The 15,302-nt window shown below is 39.7% G+C and overlaps 1 protein-coding gene across 1 annotated transcript in view; it reads left to right on the forward strand.

Annotated features, from left to right (window-relative positions):
• The window catches only part of dner (delta/notch-like EGF repeat containing), a 72,792-nt gene that overhangs the window by 50,281 nt on the left and 7,209 nt on the right, over positions 1–15,302 (forward strand). Inside the window, exons 7-8 of the mRNA XM_086261035.1 lie at positions 2,109–2,222; positions 11,692–11,925. Of these exons, the coding sequence (XP_086117161.1) occupies positions 2,109–2,222; positions 11,692–11,925 (348 nt within the window). The remainder of the gene's footprint in view (positions 1–2,108; positions 2,223–11,691; positions 11,926–15,302) is intronic.

Below are 15,302 nucleotides of genomic sequence, written 5' to 3' on the forward strand. Positions count from 1 at the left end.
GAAAGCTCAAACAATGAGCAACACGTGGTAAGGATGTTGGTAAGGAACAACTCCCTGAAAAGAGAAAAAGGAGAAAATAGAGAGATGGGACAAAAGGGAGGGAGAAGGTAAATTAATGATCTGTTCAAATGGTGAATAAAGGTGGTAAATGGAAAGAAGTGCTCAGTGCATCACATCAAGTCCTGCATCAGTCTGAGCCTATAGCAGCATACCAAGAGGGTTCAGGGTCACCTGATCCAGCACTAACTATAAGCTTTATCAAACAGGAAAGTTTTAGGGATAATTTTGAAAGTAGAGAGGGTGTCTGTCTCCCGAATCCAAACTGGGAACTGGTGCTACAAAATACTCGTCTCCCATTCTACTTATAGAAACTCTACACAAGTAAGCCTGCAGTCTGAGAGTGCAGTGCTTTATTTGGACAATATGGTACTATGAAAATCTGTAAGATATAATAGGGCCAGAATATTCAAGATCTTGTATGTGAGGAGAAGGATTTTAAATTCAATTCTGGATTTTGCAGGGAGTCAATTAAGACTCTCTCTTTTTAGACCCTGTCAGGACTCTCGCTGCAACATTTTGCATTAACTGAAGGCTGTAATAAATTACAGTTGTCCAGCCAATGAGTGATAAATGCATGAAGTAGCTTTTCAGCAGCACCCGGAGACAGAGATGGAAAAAGAAAAGCACACCCACATATTTCTTTAAAATGCAAATTAAAGGACGTACATTCCTCACAGTGTTACTGGAGGCCAAGGTAATGCAATCCAAAGTAAGTATCAGCTAGACACCATGTTTCTAAGAGCTTTTGGGCCGAGTACAATAACCTCAGTTTTATTTGAATTTAGAAACAGAAAATTTCATCCAGGCCTTTATACCTTTAGGACATCTGGCTTGATGGATAAATATAGCTGGGTGTCATCTGCATAGCAATGGAAATGTATGCAATGTTTTCTTGTAATGTATAAAAACTAGAAATTTAAAAAGTAGTGGTCCCAGTATGCTTTTGTATTTGAAGAAGATTCCCCATTCACATATTTTGGAACCTGACTGTGTTGTCTTGGCTGGGAGGTGAGAGCTTCTTTCATTAAGAAAATGTCTGAATAAAAAGAGCAGCAGAGAGTAGCCTGAACTTTTGATCTTGTCAGATTTATTTTGAGACGGGAACTGGAAAAAAAGACCCTGTGGAAGGTAAATGTCACAGGTGACTACTGATTGCCAGTCACTTCTCATTAGCATGTTGTGCTAACGAGCCCTCTGTGAGCATCTGTTTGGAAAAAAATTAAGAAAGCGGAAACAGACAGCAAACACCACCGTCTTTACTAGGTGGCTCAGGTGGTCTTGCTGACATTATTCTTTAATTAGAAACCAAATTAGGCACAACTCTGAGCAGCCACTCTTAATAATATTAAATATTACTACGATCATGCTGTAGTTAGGCGTTGTTAGGTGGTTGCTAGACAATGTGATGACATCATAATATAACATGCCTAAATTGCGTTTACATTAGGTGTCATTACAGTAAAATTAATATCAGGCTTTTTTAATAAGGTGTTGTAAGTGCACAAAGGCTACAAATGTGTCAATTTAGCCAGCTGGTAGGTTGTTGCTAGGCAAGATGATGACATCTTAATGTATCATGCATCCCTCAAGTTACGTGGATATTCATTATTTAGTTATTACCCTAAAGTGAAAATCATGTTATAGATGGCATTACAGCCTGTTGTTAGGTGGTTGCCAGGCTGGTAACATAATAATCATGATATCTGATGTAGATAAAGACTCTCAGGGGTGTAAGGTGTACCTGTGTGCCATTTTTGGCTGTTGAACTGATTGTGTGGGAGCAATTTGCAGGCAAACAGAGATTTCATGTATTGGAATAAAACAGCTAAAAGGTCAAGAGTAATAACACAAATGTAATAACACAGTACTTAATTAGCAATCCAACAATCTAACATTGAAAGCAAATCATTTCCAGCTTTTCCATGTATTCATCACTTTAGTCTTCTGCAGATGTATAAATATTTATATATCACATCCTTGTATGATAACAATACACAGAATGTTAACTCCAGCAAAAGCAGTGTGATCATAAACCTCGTGTCTCTCAGGTTATGAAGGAGAGCGTTGCCAGTTGTTGGTCGATCACTGCGTCTCCCAGCCCTGCAAGAATGGAGCCACTTGTTTCAGCAGCCTGGCCGGGCCCAGGTGTTACTGTCCCGAAGGTAGGAAGCCCGTTATCGCATGCTAGAACCAATCGTGTGCCGTCAGTGAATCAGAAGGAATGAGTGAAGCTGCCAGAAATGAGTGGTCTGTGTGCTTGAGATTGCCAAGAAACCTCACAGCTTATGGTGTTTGTGTGCCTTTGTGAAAAAGAAGGAAAAAGAGAGAAATCTGTAGAAATACGTTTGCCGCAGTAGTGTGTGCAGCTTTTAGCTGTTATCATAGACGCTGCGTGTGCGTGCGTGTGCATGTGTGAGAGTATCTGTGCCACTGACATGCTTAATTTGAGCCCTCCTCCTCTATTTTAATTAGTCTTCATAGCCCAATTGACCTAAAACCTGTGGCCACAAAGCAGTTGTCAAAACAGCATTTCTCAACACTGCGGTTTCCAGTATGTACACAGACTGTGAAAATATTAGCCGACCGTGGACATCAACATGTGAATAAAGAGAGCCTTGAGTGAAAATTGTTTTGTTGTTCCAGGGATAAATCCCAGCAGTCAGTTCATTCTCAGTCTGGAGGAGGCCTCACACACATTATCAGTCTACAGCTGCCTAAGGAGCAAGGTCTCCAGAGAGGAAAGGAATTCATAATCCACTGCTTTTATGAATGTTGTCTTAAGATTAAAGCAATATTGGTGAAAGCTCAGTCAAGAACTGTGCCAAAGCAGTCACTGTGCTGAGATTTTGTGAAGGGAGAGGTTTGAAAAAACTTCATGCTGCATCTGAATTTTGACTTGTAGACAAGTTTGTTGCCACATGTTGTGTAACCTTAGAAACGAATTCAAAGTTTCATTACAGGCCATGATTTCTAACAAGGGATTAATCAATATCTCAGTAATCATTCAGAACTACAACACCTGCTCACACACTGCATGAGCAAATATTCTGCTTTTCATAAGGTAGCAGGTGGGGGTCAAATTGAGAAGTGCTTGCAGGGCTCAAAGATGACCCCACGATGTCTTATTATCTGTATGTCAGAAACTTTAATGTCTTTTGTTTTTTTTAAGTGTGTTTGAAAACTAGGGAAGACTTCAATTCAAAGAATTCAGTTCAAATGTATTTATACAGCAACAAACTACAACAACAGTTGCCTCAAGGCTTAAGGAAGGAGATCCTTAATAACAGTGTTAAACTGCTGTGTCAAACATAAGGCCCAGGGGCCAAAAACCGGCCCAGCAGAGACTATGATCCAGCCCACTCGACAGCTTTGCAACAAGTGAAGGACGGCATGAGTTTTGAATATTTAACTATATTTATTACATATTATTCAATATTATTACCTTCCTGTTTTATAGGTATTTAAAATAAAAATTTCTGTAAATGACCAAAAACGATCTGTTTTATAGTTAAATGACATTCTGGGCAATGAGTTACCAGAACTTGTTCCAAAATTTTATACATTTATTTTTTACAGTTTATGCCCAAAGAGTCATTGGGACAGACTTCATTCTTTTACTATCACAGCATTTCTTTGTTATGCAGAAAATATACTGCTGAAATTGCACTTTATTTTCTAATACCAACATATCTTAGGGATTAAGTGTGCAGTTAAACTTCTTCATACCGATAGACCGGGGGGATTCACTGGTCTGGCTTACTTGAGATCAAAGTGGGCTGTATGTGGACCACGGTGTGAGTGAGTTTGACATTCTCAGGTGTAAAACCTCTGAGTAAGAAATCATCAAAGGCTTTTATTCACAACTCATGGAGGTGGAAAAAAAATGTATTCCACCTGTTTCAAATTGTTATAAACCCAACAAACGGCTGTTACTGGCTTCCTATGACAGCCAGCTGGTGCCGTCTTGCACCTTCTAGCAGGCATCACTAAGATGAAAAACAGAACAAGTCAGAATGGCACTACATGCAAAGAGTCCATACAAACATTTCCTTGGTGAAAGTTATCTGATTTCTGCCAACTCCACCATTCTCACACAGATTTTAGTTGCTCTTTCAAACTGGAAACACTCCACCTATGTCGATGCAGGAACACCGCACAGTTAAATGAATTGACAACAGCCTACTGCGCCTTGTAGCTGGGGGAAAAGTTTGCCTACTGGTAATATCAATGGCAGTGATAACAGCTGATAACAACCATTTAATGGACCGATAACACTGGCTTTCCAGCTTTTCTTCTCTCTCTCTCTCTTTTTGGGAGCCAGTAGAGCAGAAACGCTCTGCAATCCATGATAAATGAGACACTCTGTATTTATTATTTTTCTCCACTGGCAAAGAAGTACAAGCAAAATTAAACAGCCAAATTGGCACATGCAGAGGATGCGTGTTCATGTTTTTAAATGCTGCTTAGAGCACAGATAGGATCTCTTCCCATATAAGTTTTCTTTCAGTGTCTGCACAGACACAAGCAATAAGTAAAAGGATGGGAGGCATGACAACTCCAGTAGCTGTCATCAGAGATGCATCAGCTTTGGGATCAATAGGGCAAATACGACAACATGAGCTGCATTTTGATTTGCTCGATTCGCCTCACAGGGAAACAAGATATTCTCATCCCTGTTTGTTTTTCCTACCGGCAGCATTTGACAAAAACAAATTTTCAGAGAGAATTTGAGCCAAGAAACAGCCAAACTGGTGTTTGAGATCTCTATCCACTGGTTTTTATTGGTTTTAACCCACAGTTTTTACTGCAATCAGCATCATGTTATCAAAAATATCTCTACATTTTTCCAATCTATACCTGCTTTTCGACTCATAATAACACAAAGTATGTACTTAGTTCCAGCTGCAGCACTTTCTCTGATGTAGAAGTCATAAGGGTTCACTTGCAATTTTCAGTTTTCAGTATAGCACCAAATTGCAATAATACTTGCCGCAAGCAGGGGCGGATCTACTGTGATGGCATGGGGTGGCATGTCCCAACCTAAAAATAATCTGTTGCCACTCCTAGTGTCACTCTAGCTTTGCATATGACAACATTGTTTATTAAAATAACCTAGCATTAAGAGTTTGAGCCTCGCTACAATTAACATTGAATACATGAAAACATCGCCCACAGGTTGATATAGATTTATTTTTTGTTTTAAGCAGCAATCGACCCTTGATTGTGCCAGAGTACATTTTAAATCAACACCAGGGGCATTTCAGATCAACACAGGTGGTTGATTGTTACAGTCTGGAAATGAATGAACGTGTGTGTAATAACCCAATAACTCATGAAAAATGATGTTTACATTTTTGGAGAAAATGTTTTCATGATAGTGCAGGTTTCTGACATTTTGTGTAAATTTAAGCATGTGACACTTTAATTATTTGTAATAAAAAGAGCGTTAGACGTGTTAGAAGAGTTAGACTTGTGTTTCTAACACGAGTTATAACACGTTGTGTAGCTTTCTGGATTTTAAACTTACTGGGCTACACACTTATTTATTATATAGGCAAGGACAGTACATAAAATCAAAAAATATTACATTATTCATGTAACTGAAATGTCTAATTATTTGGGTTAAAGTCAATAAGAAAGTTACAGACTATGTTTATATGAAACGTGTATACATGCTGTATTTAATGTATTTTAACCACATATACATATACAGTCTGAAAGAAGGCCTCGCACACATTATCAGTCTACAGCTGCCTAAGGAGCAAGGTCACCAGTGAGGAAAGGAATTCACAATCCACTGCTTTTATGAATGTTTTCTTAAGATTAAAGCATATGCGTAAAGTAATAGCTTTGATATCCATGCCACCCTCAGATCTGCCCCTGGCCTCAAAGTACCTTATATTGTAGGTAAAGATTAATACAGAAAAAAACAACAATTGACAAGCATTTGACAACAGTGTGAAAGAAAAACTCCCTTCTAAGAGGAAGAAGCTCAACCATAATTTCTCCTGAAAACAGTGACTTCCAAAAAATCTATCGTCCCTATTTTATTGCTATATTTTAGTGTGTTTAAATTTGTGTGGTCAGAAGCAGAGAGTTTAATAAACAATGAACCAGGTGTCCAGGTTTGCAGCCCAGTCTTACTAAGTGTCCTTACCTACCTGCTTCATCATTTCCCTGTCACATGGCCATAAAGAAAAAACAAATCTTCAGTCCTGACTGGCAGATAACAACCTGTAGACTGTGGATCATGACAGCAATCATGCCTAATTTACAGGGAATGTCTTGGGTTGTTTTTTGTGCATGTTAGTATCAGTTGGAGATTTATTATCTGGACAGAAATTGCAAATTTTCAAATGTTTTGAAATGAAAATCTAGTTGTTTGGACGTAGCCTTGTTTTAAGACAGACTTTGAGAAGAAGAATGCAGGAAATTTAACTTTGATCCAAAGTGCTGGAAAAGTCAAACCTGTAGGTCTCATGTTTAATCTGAATTTCATGTGTAAGTAGGCCATGTTTCGCACTCTGAATCCTCAACAGAGACAACCACCGTCATATTAACTTCTTCTCACTTACACACACCGACAGAAAAGTGTGAAGTGTGAACGCCAGCACTGTGGCTGCCTCCAGCCAAAAGTAGAAGGGTGGAGGAGTGAGCAGGCTAGCTAAATTTATACTGTTAACTCCTGGCAGTTTGAATGCTGGCAGCAGGAACGAACAGACTCCTCTCTGTCAGCTGGGACCTATGTCACAGTGTAGTTGTGCCTCTTTAGATAAATGTACGTGTTACCGAAAAAATAAAAGCTGAACCAGACAAAGAGAGAAATGAAGCTCAAGTTCTTAAATGGAGCTAATATGTTAAATACGAAGGAAAGCGGGGGGATTAAACCACAGCGGAACAAATGCAAATCAGGAAATTAAATTTATGTGTGTGTTCGGTATCAGCGGCGCTTTTGGAACTGTATGAGAGAAACGGGGAAAGGAAGATGAGATGAGGGGGCTTGGAAGAAGTCAGAGGACCAAAGAAAGGAAGGGATGAAGCAGAAAGAGAAGGAGGCAGCAAAGGGAAGAAGAGCTGTGGTGATATTTTCCCTGCCTGCTCCTGATTGCTCCTGTCCGCCCTGCTGAATGATAAATGTCCTGCTCACACGGTGAAATAAAGTCTTGCAGATCAATGGATGCTTCAGAGAGATCTCTTCATTAGTTCAATTGAGTGTGCACTCTGGTGCAGTCAGCACAGGGAGTTACTACGCTGTGAATCAGAGGACCAAGACATACAAAGAAAAGGTATGTGCGTAGAGACTGTGTCTTTCTGCTCTCTGCAGCACAATGGTGGTTCTCATGGGAGGTGAACACGGAGGAGGAGGAGGAGGAGGAGAAGGGGTGACGGGAGGAGGTTATTTTTAGAATCGGAAGATAGGTGAAAGAGGCAGAGGCTCACAAGATAATGAGAGGAGGCGAAGAAGAAACACGTGAGGCACATCAGCAAATGAGATCATGGATGTGCACAGGACAGAGCCCCCATACAAACACGGAGGAGCATGACGGAAACAGACTCAGCCCCTTCAGAGATGCTGGTGTAGCATTATAGATGTCCCTGTCAACACAATATTTCGGTGTGCGTTAAGGTGCTGTCACTGTTTTTTTGGTGACCTGACTTAGGAAGAGGGACTGATGAAAGAACATTTTGAGTCAAACCATTTGCTCTCTCTTTCTTTCTGAGGATATTATAGAAAACAAGCCATTAATCAGGCTTCAAGGTGTAATTTAACATTTTTCTGAATATGCTGAATTGCTTCTTTGAGGACCACTGTTGGGCAAGTTACTTTGAAAAAGTAATTAATTATATTTACTAGTTACTTCTTCAAAAAAGTAACTGAGTTAGTAACTGAGTTACAAGATTCTAAAAGTAATTAATTGAAAAGTAACTATTGCGTTACTTTAAAAAAAGTTTTTTAACTACTTTCCTCTACATTTCACCTTTAAAAACTATTTACTTTGCCTTGTTTCGTATCATCCTTTAGTTTACAGTTATGTTTTCATTTTGACACACTGTATTAACACAATTGATCTAAATTCAGACAAAAAACATAAAAGTTGAAAAGGTTATATTTTTTACTCTAACAACCACAAACATGTTTAGTGAATCATATTTCATAACTTTAAATGCAAATATAAATTATCAATTTTAAAATCATATGCACAAGTTTTGCAAACAACAAAGTTATTTGCAGCCATTTACCTTTTACCCATTTTTTAAATAACCATTCAAACTATTTACAGAACAATCAGTTGTTCTGCATTCAGTAAGATGCCACACAAATTATTTGTGCCACTCCAAAAAAATAATTTCTGTCCACTATAAAGGAGAACATCACAGCCTGATACCTGCAGGTCTGACAGCAGCAGCAGTATCACTCATGTTTCTACCTGGAGACAGCAGTCGCCTCATTGTTCTGACACACAACACAAACCTATCCACAACACTACACACTAACTACACAAGACAACACATTAACTACACACTCCAAACATGCTAAACGTCACAAATTTCTCAAAACTCGCTCTCTTTTTTTCTGCTGTCTTTCTTTCTTTCTCTCTCTCTCTCTCTCTCGTGCCATCACTCCTAAAACTTTCCCCTCTTCCTAAACAACCAAATGTCATGTCGCCACATCATTTTTTGATTGGTCGACATTTTTCCACAAACACGAACGGGCTGTTTTTTGTTTTTTTTTTATTATTTTTTGGTCATAAGCAGAGAGTGATTGCTGCGCTGTCCTTAGACAGTAAACGTGGCGAAACTATTGAGGAAAAAACGCTGTGTATATATTTTTATCATGACTCTGGTTTTACGAGGCTTATCAACACAATTTAAAAACTGGTATATATCACCTTGTTGCTTTGTCTTGAAGTGGTCATGTGATTGGCTTACCACGACTACTTTATTCTTCCTCAGTCAAACAGCAGCACTCATGCGATTGTTTTGCCCCCTTAGCTCCAGGTGTTGTGCCAAAAAGTGATCGTCTGCCAGAAAGTGATTGCTGCCCGCGGGAGCGCGTTCTCGATTACTTACATAGACAGCTGCTTCCATGCAACTGATATAAGGTGCAGCAAGCTAAAGACAGCTGCAACCGTCTGTTTGTTGAAAAATAGTAGTGCGACCGCACCACATTTTCCTGTTAGTAACGGTAACGACGTTGTAACGATAGAAATAGTAATTAGTTAGATTACTCGTTACTGAAAAAAGTAACGCCGTTAGTAACGCCGTTATTCCCATCACTGTTGAGTACTGATTCTGCAGCATCAAAACTGTTTTGTATTGATCATTGCATACAGGTGCTGTTTCTTTTTTCAGTCACATTGAGTAGATACAGTTAAATTATTGCATTCTAATTTACACTCACTGGCCACTTTATTAGGTGCACATTTTCAGGTGGTCATTAATGCAAATACCTAATCATGAAATCACATTGCACCAGCTCAATGTGTTTAGGCATTTAGACATGGTCGAGACAACCTGCTGGAGTTCAAACTGCTGATCTACTGGGATTTTCACACGCAACCATTTACAATTCACAACGAGAGAAAAAAAGAGACATAAAAGAGAAAATCTCTATTTAGCAGCGTTTCTCTGAGAGAAAATGTCAGAGGCCAGGAGAGTGGCCATACTGCTATAAGTTGATAGGAAGGCAACATTAACTCAAAGAACCAATCACTGCAACCAGCGTATGCAGAAGAGTGTCTTTGAATGTGCATCATGTCAAACTTTGAAGCAGTTGACCTGCACCAGCAGAAGACCACACCAGCTAACAGCTAACAGCAGGAAACTGAGGCTACAGTTCACACATGCTGAGAACATTGGAAAAATGTTGGTGTGATAATGAGTCTTAATTTCTGCTTTAACCCCCAAAGTGTAGGGTCAGAATTTAACATACACAACATGAACGCATAGATCCTGCCTTGTATCAAAGGTTCAGGTGTAATAGTGTGCTGGATACTTTCTTGGCACAGTTTGGACCCCTTCGTTCCAACTGACCACAGTTTAAATATCACAGCCTACCTGAGTTTTGTTGCTGACCATGTCCATTCCTTTATAACGACAGTATACCCATCTACTGATGGCTGCTTCCAGCAGGATAGCTCACCATGTCAGAAAGCTCAAATAATCTCAGTCTGGTTTCTTGAACATGACAATGAGTTCGCTGTACTTAGATGGTCTCTACAGTCACCAGATCTCAACCCATGGGGTGTGGTGGAATGGGAGATTAGCATAATGGATATGCAACCGAAAAATCAGCATCAAGTGTGTGAGGCTGTCATGTCAATATAAAATACACTGAAGGCACAATGGGCTCTTGTCAGGTACTAGCAAAGTGTACCAAACAAAGTGGCCAGTGAGTATATAAAGTCTGAATTAGTTTAACTTTCTCCTGAGCATTTTCTCTATTAGACCTACCACATATCATACAAATACTGCCCTTTGTTTGTTCTGTTTGAGGAGTGTTAGCTTAGCTTAGCAGAAAGCTAGCACTGGAAAACGGCTAGCGTAAATCCCTCCAACCACTGCGACACACTGCCATTAAAAAAAGTTTGATCTTTTTTACTGAAACATTTAAAACATAGTTTTACACTGACAGAGTTGTGTTACAAAAGAATTAGACTTGAAAACATTAAAAGCACATATATAATTCAAACTAGTTTTTCTACATATGTAATGTTTAATGTGTTCTTAATTTATGATGTATTCAGTGACGCAAATAAACAGGACCTGGCTTTGTGTTTCCTCCGTGTGTAGTTTTAAAGGTAAATTGACTGTTTACTGACTTTAGCTTCACTCCCTCTTTTGACAAAAAAGTAATCCGGTGTGTTTTCTTGCATACTAAACTTTTCTTTTCAGTAAATAATAGCATGTAATCTTAAACTGCGCGCACTTAAATTATATAACCATACGTACCAAATGCACAATTTAAGAAGTGAAATAACTGCGTCAGAAAAATGCTTTTAAGTCTAAAACATTACAGGAGTATAATATAACCAGGACTGTTTAATGCACTCCTGCATTACTTACTGTGGTTTTCTTGCATGATAAATGTCTTTATTTATTTATTTATTTATTTATTTATTTATTTATTGCTTTAGGGAAAGCATTTGACTTCATCCTATTGTCCTGCTCTGTACATATTTTTGGTTGCTGGTGCTTTGTCATCATATTTAATACACCGTATGCAGCATGAATAATTGAAGCACATCCCTTTAGTTAGTGGTTATAAATGCAATAAAGTTCACTCAAAGAAAATAAAAACAAAACTTATGATCCCCTTTAACTGTAGAGGAGTTTCTTTTATCCCATTAACATTTTTCTGCAAAGTTCCATTTGCATTAAGAAGCGGCTTCAGTGGGCAGTTGAGTGGGTGCAATTTTATGCCAAAGTAGATGCCACATATTGGATTGCAACACCCGCCTTGCATAAACACAGCCCCTGCTGTGTCACCCACTGTTGAAAGCAGGTTCATCTGAATCCCAAAGCTTTCCCTTCAAAACTAACAATTTACCAGTAATAGCGCAGCTGTATGCTTTAAGCCTCTCCTTCCAGCAAATTAAGGATATTTGCTCCCTCTCTGCCCTCTCACAGGTTACCAGGGTGCTACATGTGAGCAGAAGGTGGACCCGTGTGCCTCCAGCCCCTGTCACAATAACGGGACATGCTACGCCCAGGGCCCCGGCCCCCTGGGGTTTGGATGTAGCTGCACAGCAGGGTTCACAGGACCCACCTGCGCCCAGCTGGTGGACTTCTGTGCCCTGAACCCCTGCGCTCACGGGGTCTGCCGCAGCGTGGGAAACAGCTACAGGTGTCTTTGCGTGCCAGGTAAGCTTATAGTTAACATAAAAGGGCTCGGTCTACTTAAACTAAAAGAGTTTTATGACATCTATGAATCCTCAGATAGTTTTACTTGTTATGTGAGGAGTGGAAGTAATTCTTTTAAATGATCTGATTAAAAATTAAACCAAATCAGCTACAAAGGCTGAATTAAACTGCACCAGAAATATAATAGGCTGATTCATACAAGTAGAAAAGTTGAAACTCTGTTTACTTAAAAGCCTGAAACCTCTGAGAGTAGAGTGGGGAGTAGAGTGAAGCTGGACTTTTTATTTTTAAATAAAACTACATGTCCACTGAGTTCCTGGACCGATGAGATTTTGACTGATGTCACTGAGAAATTCACATTTTAAGAGCCTTCATGAAACCTCTTGAATCCTTACTTTGATCAATCTCCACTCTGTATCTGGATTTACCACCAGCACATTAAACTTTGTAATAAGTAAAAGGATGGTGACTTGTAGTCCTGGCTTAGACTCAGGTGTGTTTAAATGTCATCTGCCCCAACGATGAGTGTTTTTTTTAGACGATAGCACGGCGCTGCTGGTGCTGAGGCCTCACTGATTAAATCAATTGAGTGGAATGATGACTTGTCATTATCTATTGTCTTGCAATTACCTTGCTAGGATGGAGAAAATGATGACTTTCCCAATGGCCCATCAACATAATTTGACACTTTGCCCCTGCTTCTCACTGTTTATACACGCTGTCAGTCAAATGTACAGAGGAGTAACCATCTCAGTGTCATATTTTATGCTCCCATTCACGCTCCTTTCACACGGCTAATCTAGTTCCTGTCTCTTTGGAAGAATGGCAGAAAGCAATTAGAGCTTAAAGTGGATCTATAAGTGGAGCTGATTTCCTGCTCCGTATATGTGATTCACAGACCTAAACTGATAGGAGCAGCTCGTCGCTCTGTCTGAAACACGCTGTTTTAGCTCTTCTTCCTTTAAGTTCACTTTATTCTGATTGGCTGCCCCTCACAAATAAAAGGTTTAAACAGCAGGTAGGTGGGGCTTCTGTATCTGAGACGACCATTTTAACTATATCACCTCTGTGTGATTCACACTGAGTCAAGATAAAACGGTTGAAAACAAGAGTTTAAGTAGTCTGGAGATTTCCACCTGTACACACGCTGACCTCAATATTTGAGATTTTAGCCCTTTTAATATTAGAATCCATTGTTGTAACAAAATATGTCTGCCACAAAATAAGGAAGAGCAAATGGTCCGCTTTGACCCTTTAAAGTCTAAACCCTGAAATAATCGCCAGAAAATTGTATTTTGTGACAATGGAACTTTTCATTAATTTAATATGAATTTGAATATATGACTTTTAATTCCTATTATATTTGCCACATTCATTTTTGCAGCATATTTATTGCTTAAAAATGTAGTGTGGAATTTATTTATTTTAATAAATACATATAAATCACACTGATAATGTAGAAGTGGAAAACTCACAGAAACTGTATGCGTGCATCAAATATGATACATTAAGCATTAGGGGCTAAGATTATGTTTGTTTTCTTATGTTAATGTCATTTTTTGTGAAAGCGCCTGACATTTCAGTACAAAGAGTTTTAAAATGTACATTTTGGTGTCTTTTTTTAAATTCCTGAAACGAAGCAGTATCAATGTTGAGCAGCAAGACTTGGATTTGTAATAATGCCTTCTTATTTCATGTTCTTCCCTTTTATTCAAACGGCTCTTACTGTGCTCTGAGGCAGAGCGGGCGCCCACTTCTTTTCAATTATTGCGACACTACCTGCATATTTTTCTATTTTTCATAACGTTGCGTTACTTTCACGTGTTCTTTTCTTCTGCTTGTCCTTTTGTCCTTTCTCATCATCATCCTGTAACATTTACCGCACCTCATTTCCCTCTTATCCTCTGTTGTCTGGTTGCCATGGAGAAGCTGTGTGTGTGTGTGTGTGTGTGTGTGTGTGTGTGTGTGTGTGTGTGTGTGTGTGTGTGTGTGTGTGTGTGTGTGTGTGGCTCCCAGTCTGTCGTCTGTGTTTGTGTTTTGTAGCTGAACAGATGCTGCCATCCAATCAAATGCCTCTGCTCCCTCTGTAATGGGACTGGTGAAATTGGTAATTTGTAATTAGCATCCCAAGCATCACACTCACACACAAACACACACACACATGTGCGCGCACACACACAGATACACACACATTGCAGTGTTTTGGACCAAAACTATCTTTTCTCCCCCTCATCAGAATGTCAGTTGCTTGCGGCATGTTTATGTGTCTGCATTAAAGTTTTAATTTCAGTGTGTGTGTCTGTGTGTGTGAGTCCACAAATGCAGCAGTGTGACCGTCTCCATGGTGTCGGTGTGCGGATGTGTGGGGTTGTGTAAATGCCTGTTGGCTGTTTGAAAGAAAGCTTCTGGGGAGCTGATATGTTGAAGGATCTGTCCTCCTGTTTCCTGTAATCCTGCTCACATGAGAGGCTGCCAGCCCACAGAAAGCAGGCAGAGTCTTGGAAAGGCACTTGACATTTCACTGACATTTCACAGAGAGGGCCCTGGAGGTTCTAACTGGGCTCCTCATTAATTGCTCTCCTCTCTTTTCCCCAAACACACGTTAGCTGTAGCCCGAGGAGGGCTTGTTGATGCTTCAGTCAGTACTTGCACCCAGCCGAGAGATGCAGTCAAAGTTGGAGACGAGATAATGAAAACACTCGATCTGCATCTGTTGTAGCCACAAAATCGAAGTGCAAGTTACACACGTCCTATATGAAAAGCGCAAAACACACAGCTGAAGAGGCACTGATGCTCTGATGCGCTGACCATGTTAATGCTGGTCTCAGTACACAGCTGCCATCCTATGGAAAACACGGTGCACTGCATGTCATTTGACATTGATTTAATATGCGCTCATACCCCTGTTGGCTAATTTATAAATCCCTGTAAAGAAATACAGAGGCACATACGGTGGTCCAGTTGTTATTGTGTACGCTGTAGTGTGCGGTTCAGTCAGGTAAACACGTAAAATGTTGAGCTTCTAGCATTGATGGCAGTAGGTCTCAATGCTGGTGTCAAGTGCGACTTAAAAGGTTGAAATATTTTTAATCTGCTCAGAGCACTGAGAGCAAGAACAGTGACCGAGGAAGGGCGCGTGAGGAAATTGCTTCATAGTGCCACAAGATGAATGCTACGGGTTGTTTGATAGGCTGTTGCTGTGTGAACTGTTTTTGAGGCGCTATTACAAGGACCCTCTGCTCAGCTTTAACTCGTGCTGGGGTCGTTACTGAAAGAAAATCACGTGTTACACATTACGTGCTACTATAATGAAATGTAATGCATCACTTGACATAATTACTCCCTGAAGAAATTAATTTGTTACAATAGAGCCCGAC

This window comes from Aulonocara sp. 'chitande type north' Nkhata Bay, linkage group LG14, assembly GCF_057382095.1.
Source record: "Aulonocara sp. 'chitande type north' Nkhata Bay isolate Kocher_YH1m ecotype deep benthic linkage group LG14, A_spYH_male_GT1.1, whole genome shotgun sequence".
NCBI classification, from domain to species: Eukaryota; Metazoa; Chordata; class Actinopteri; order Cichliformes; family Cichlidae; genus Aulonocara; species Aulonocara sp. 'chitande type north' Nkhata Bay.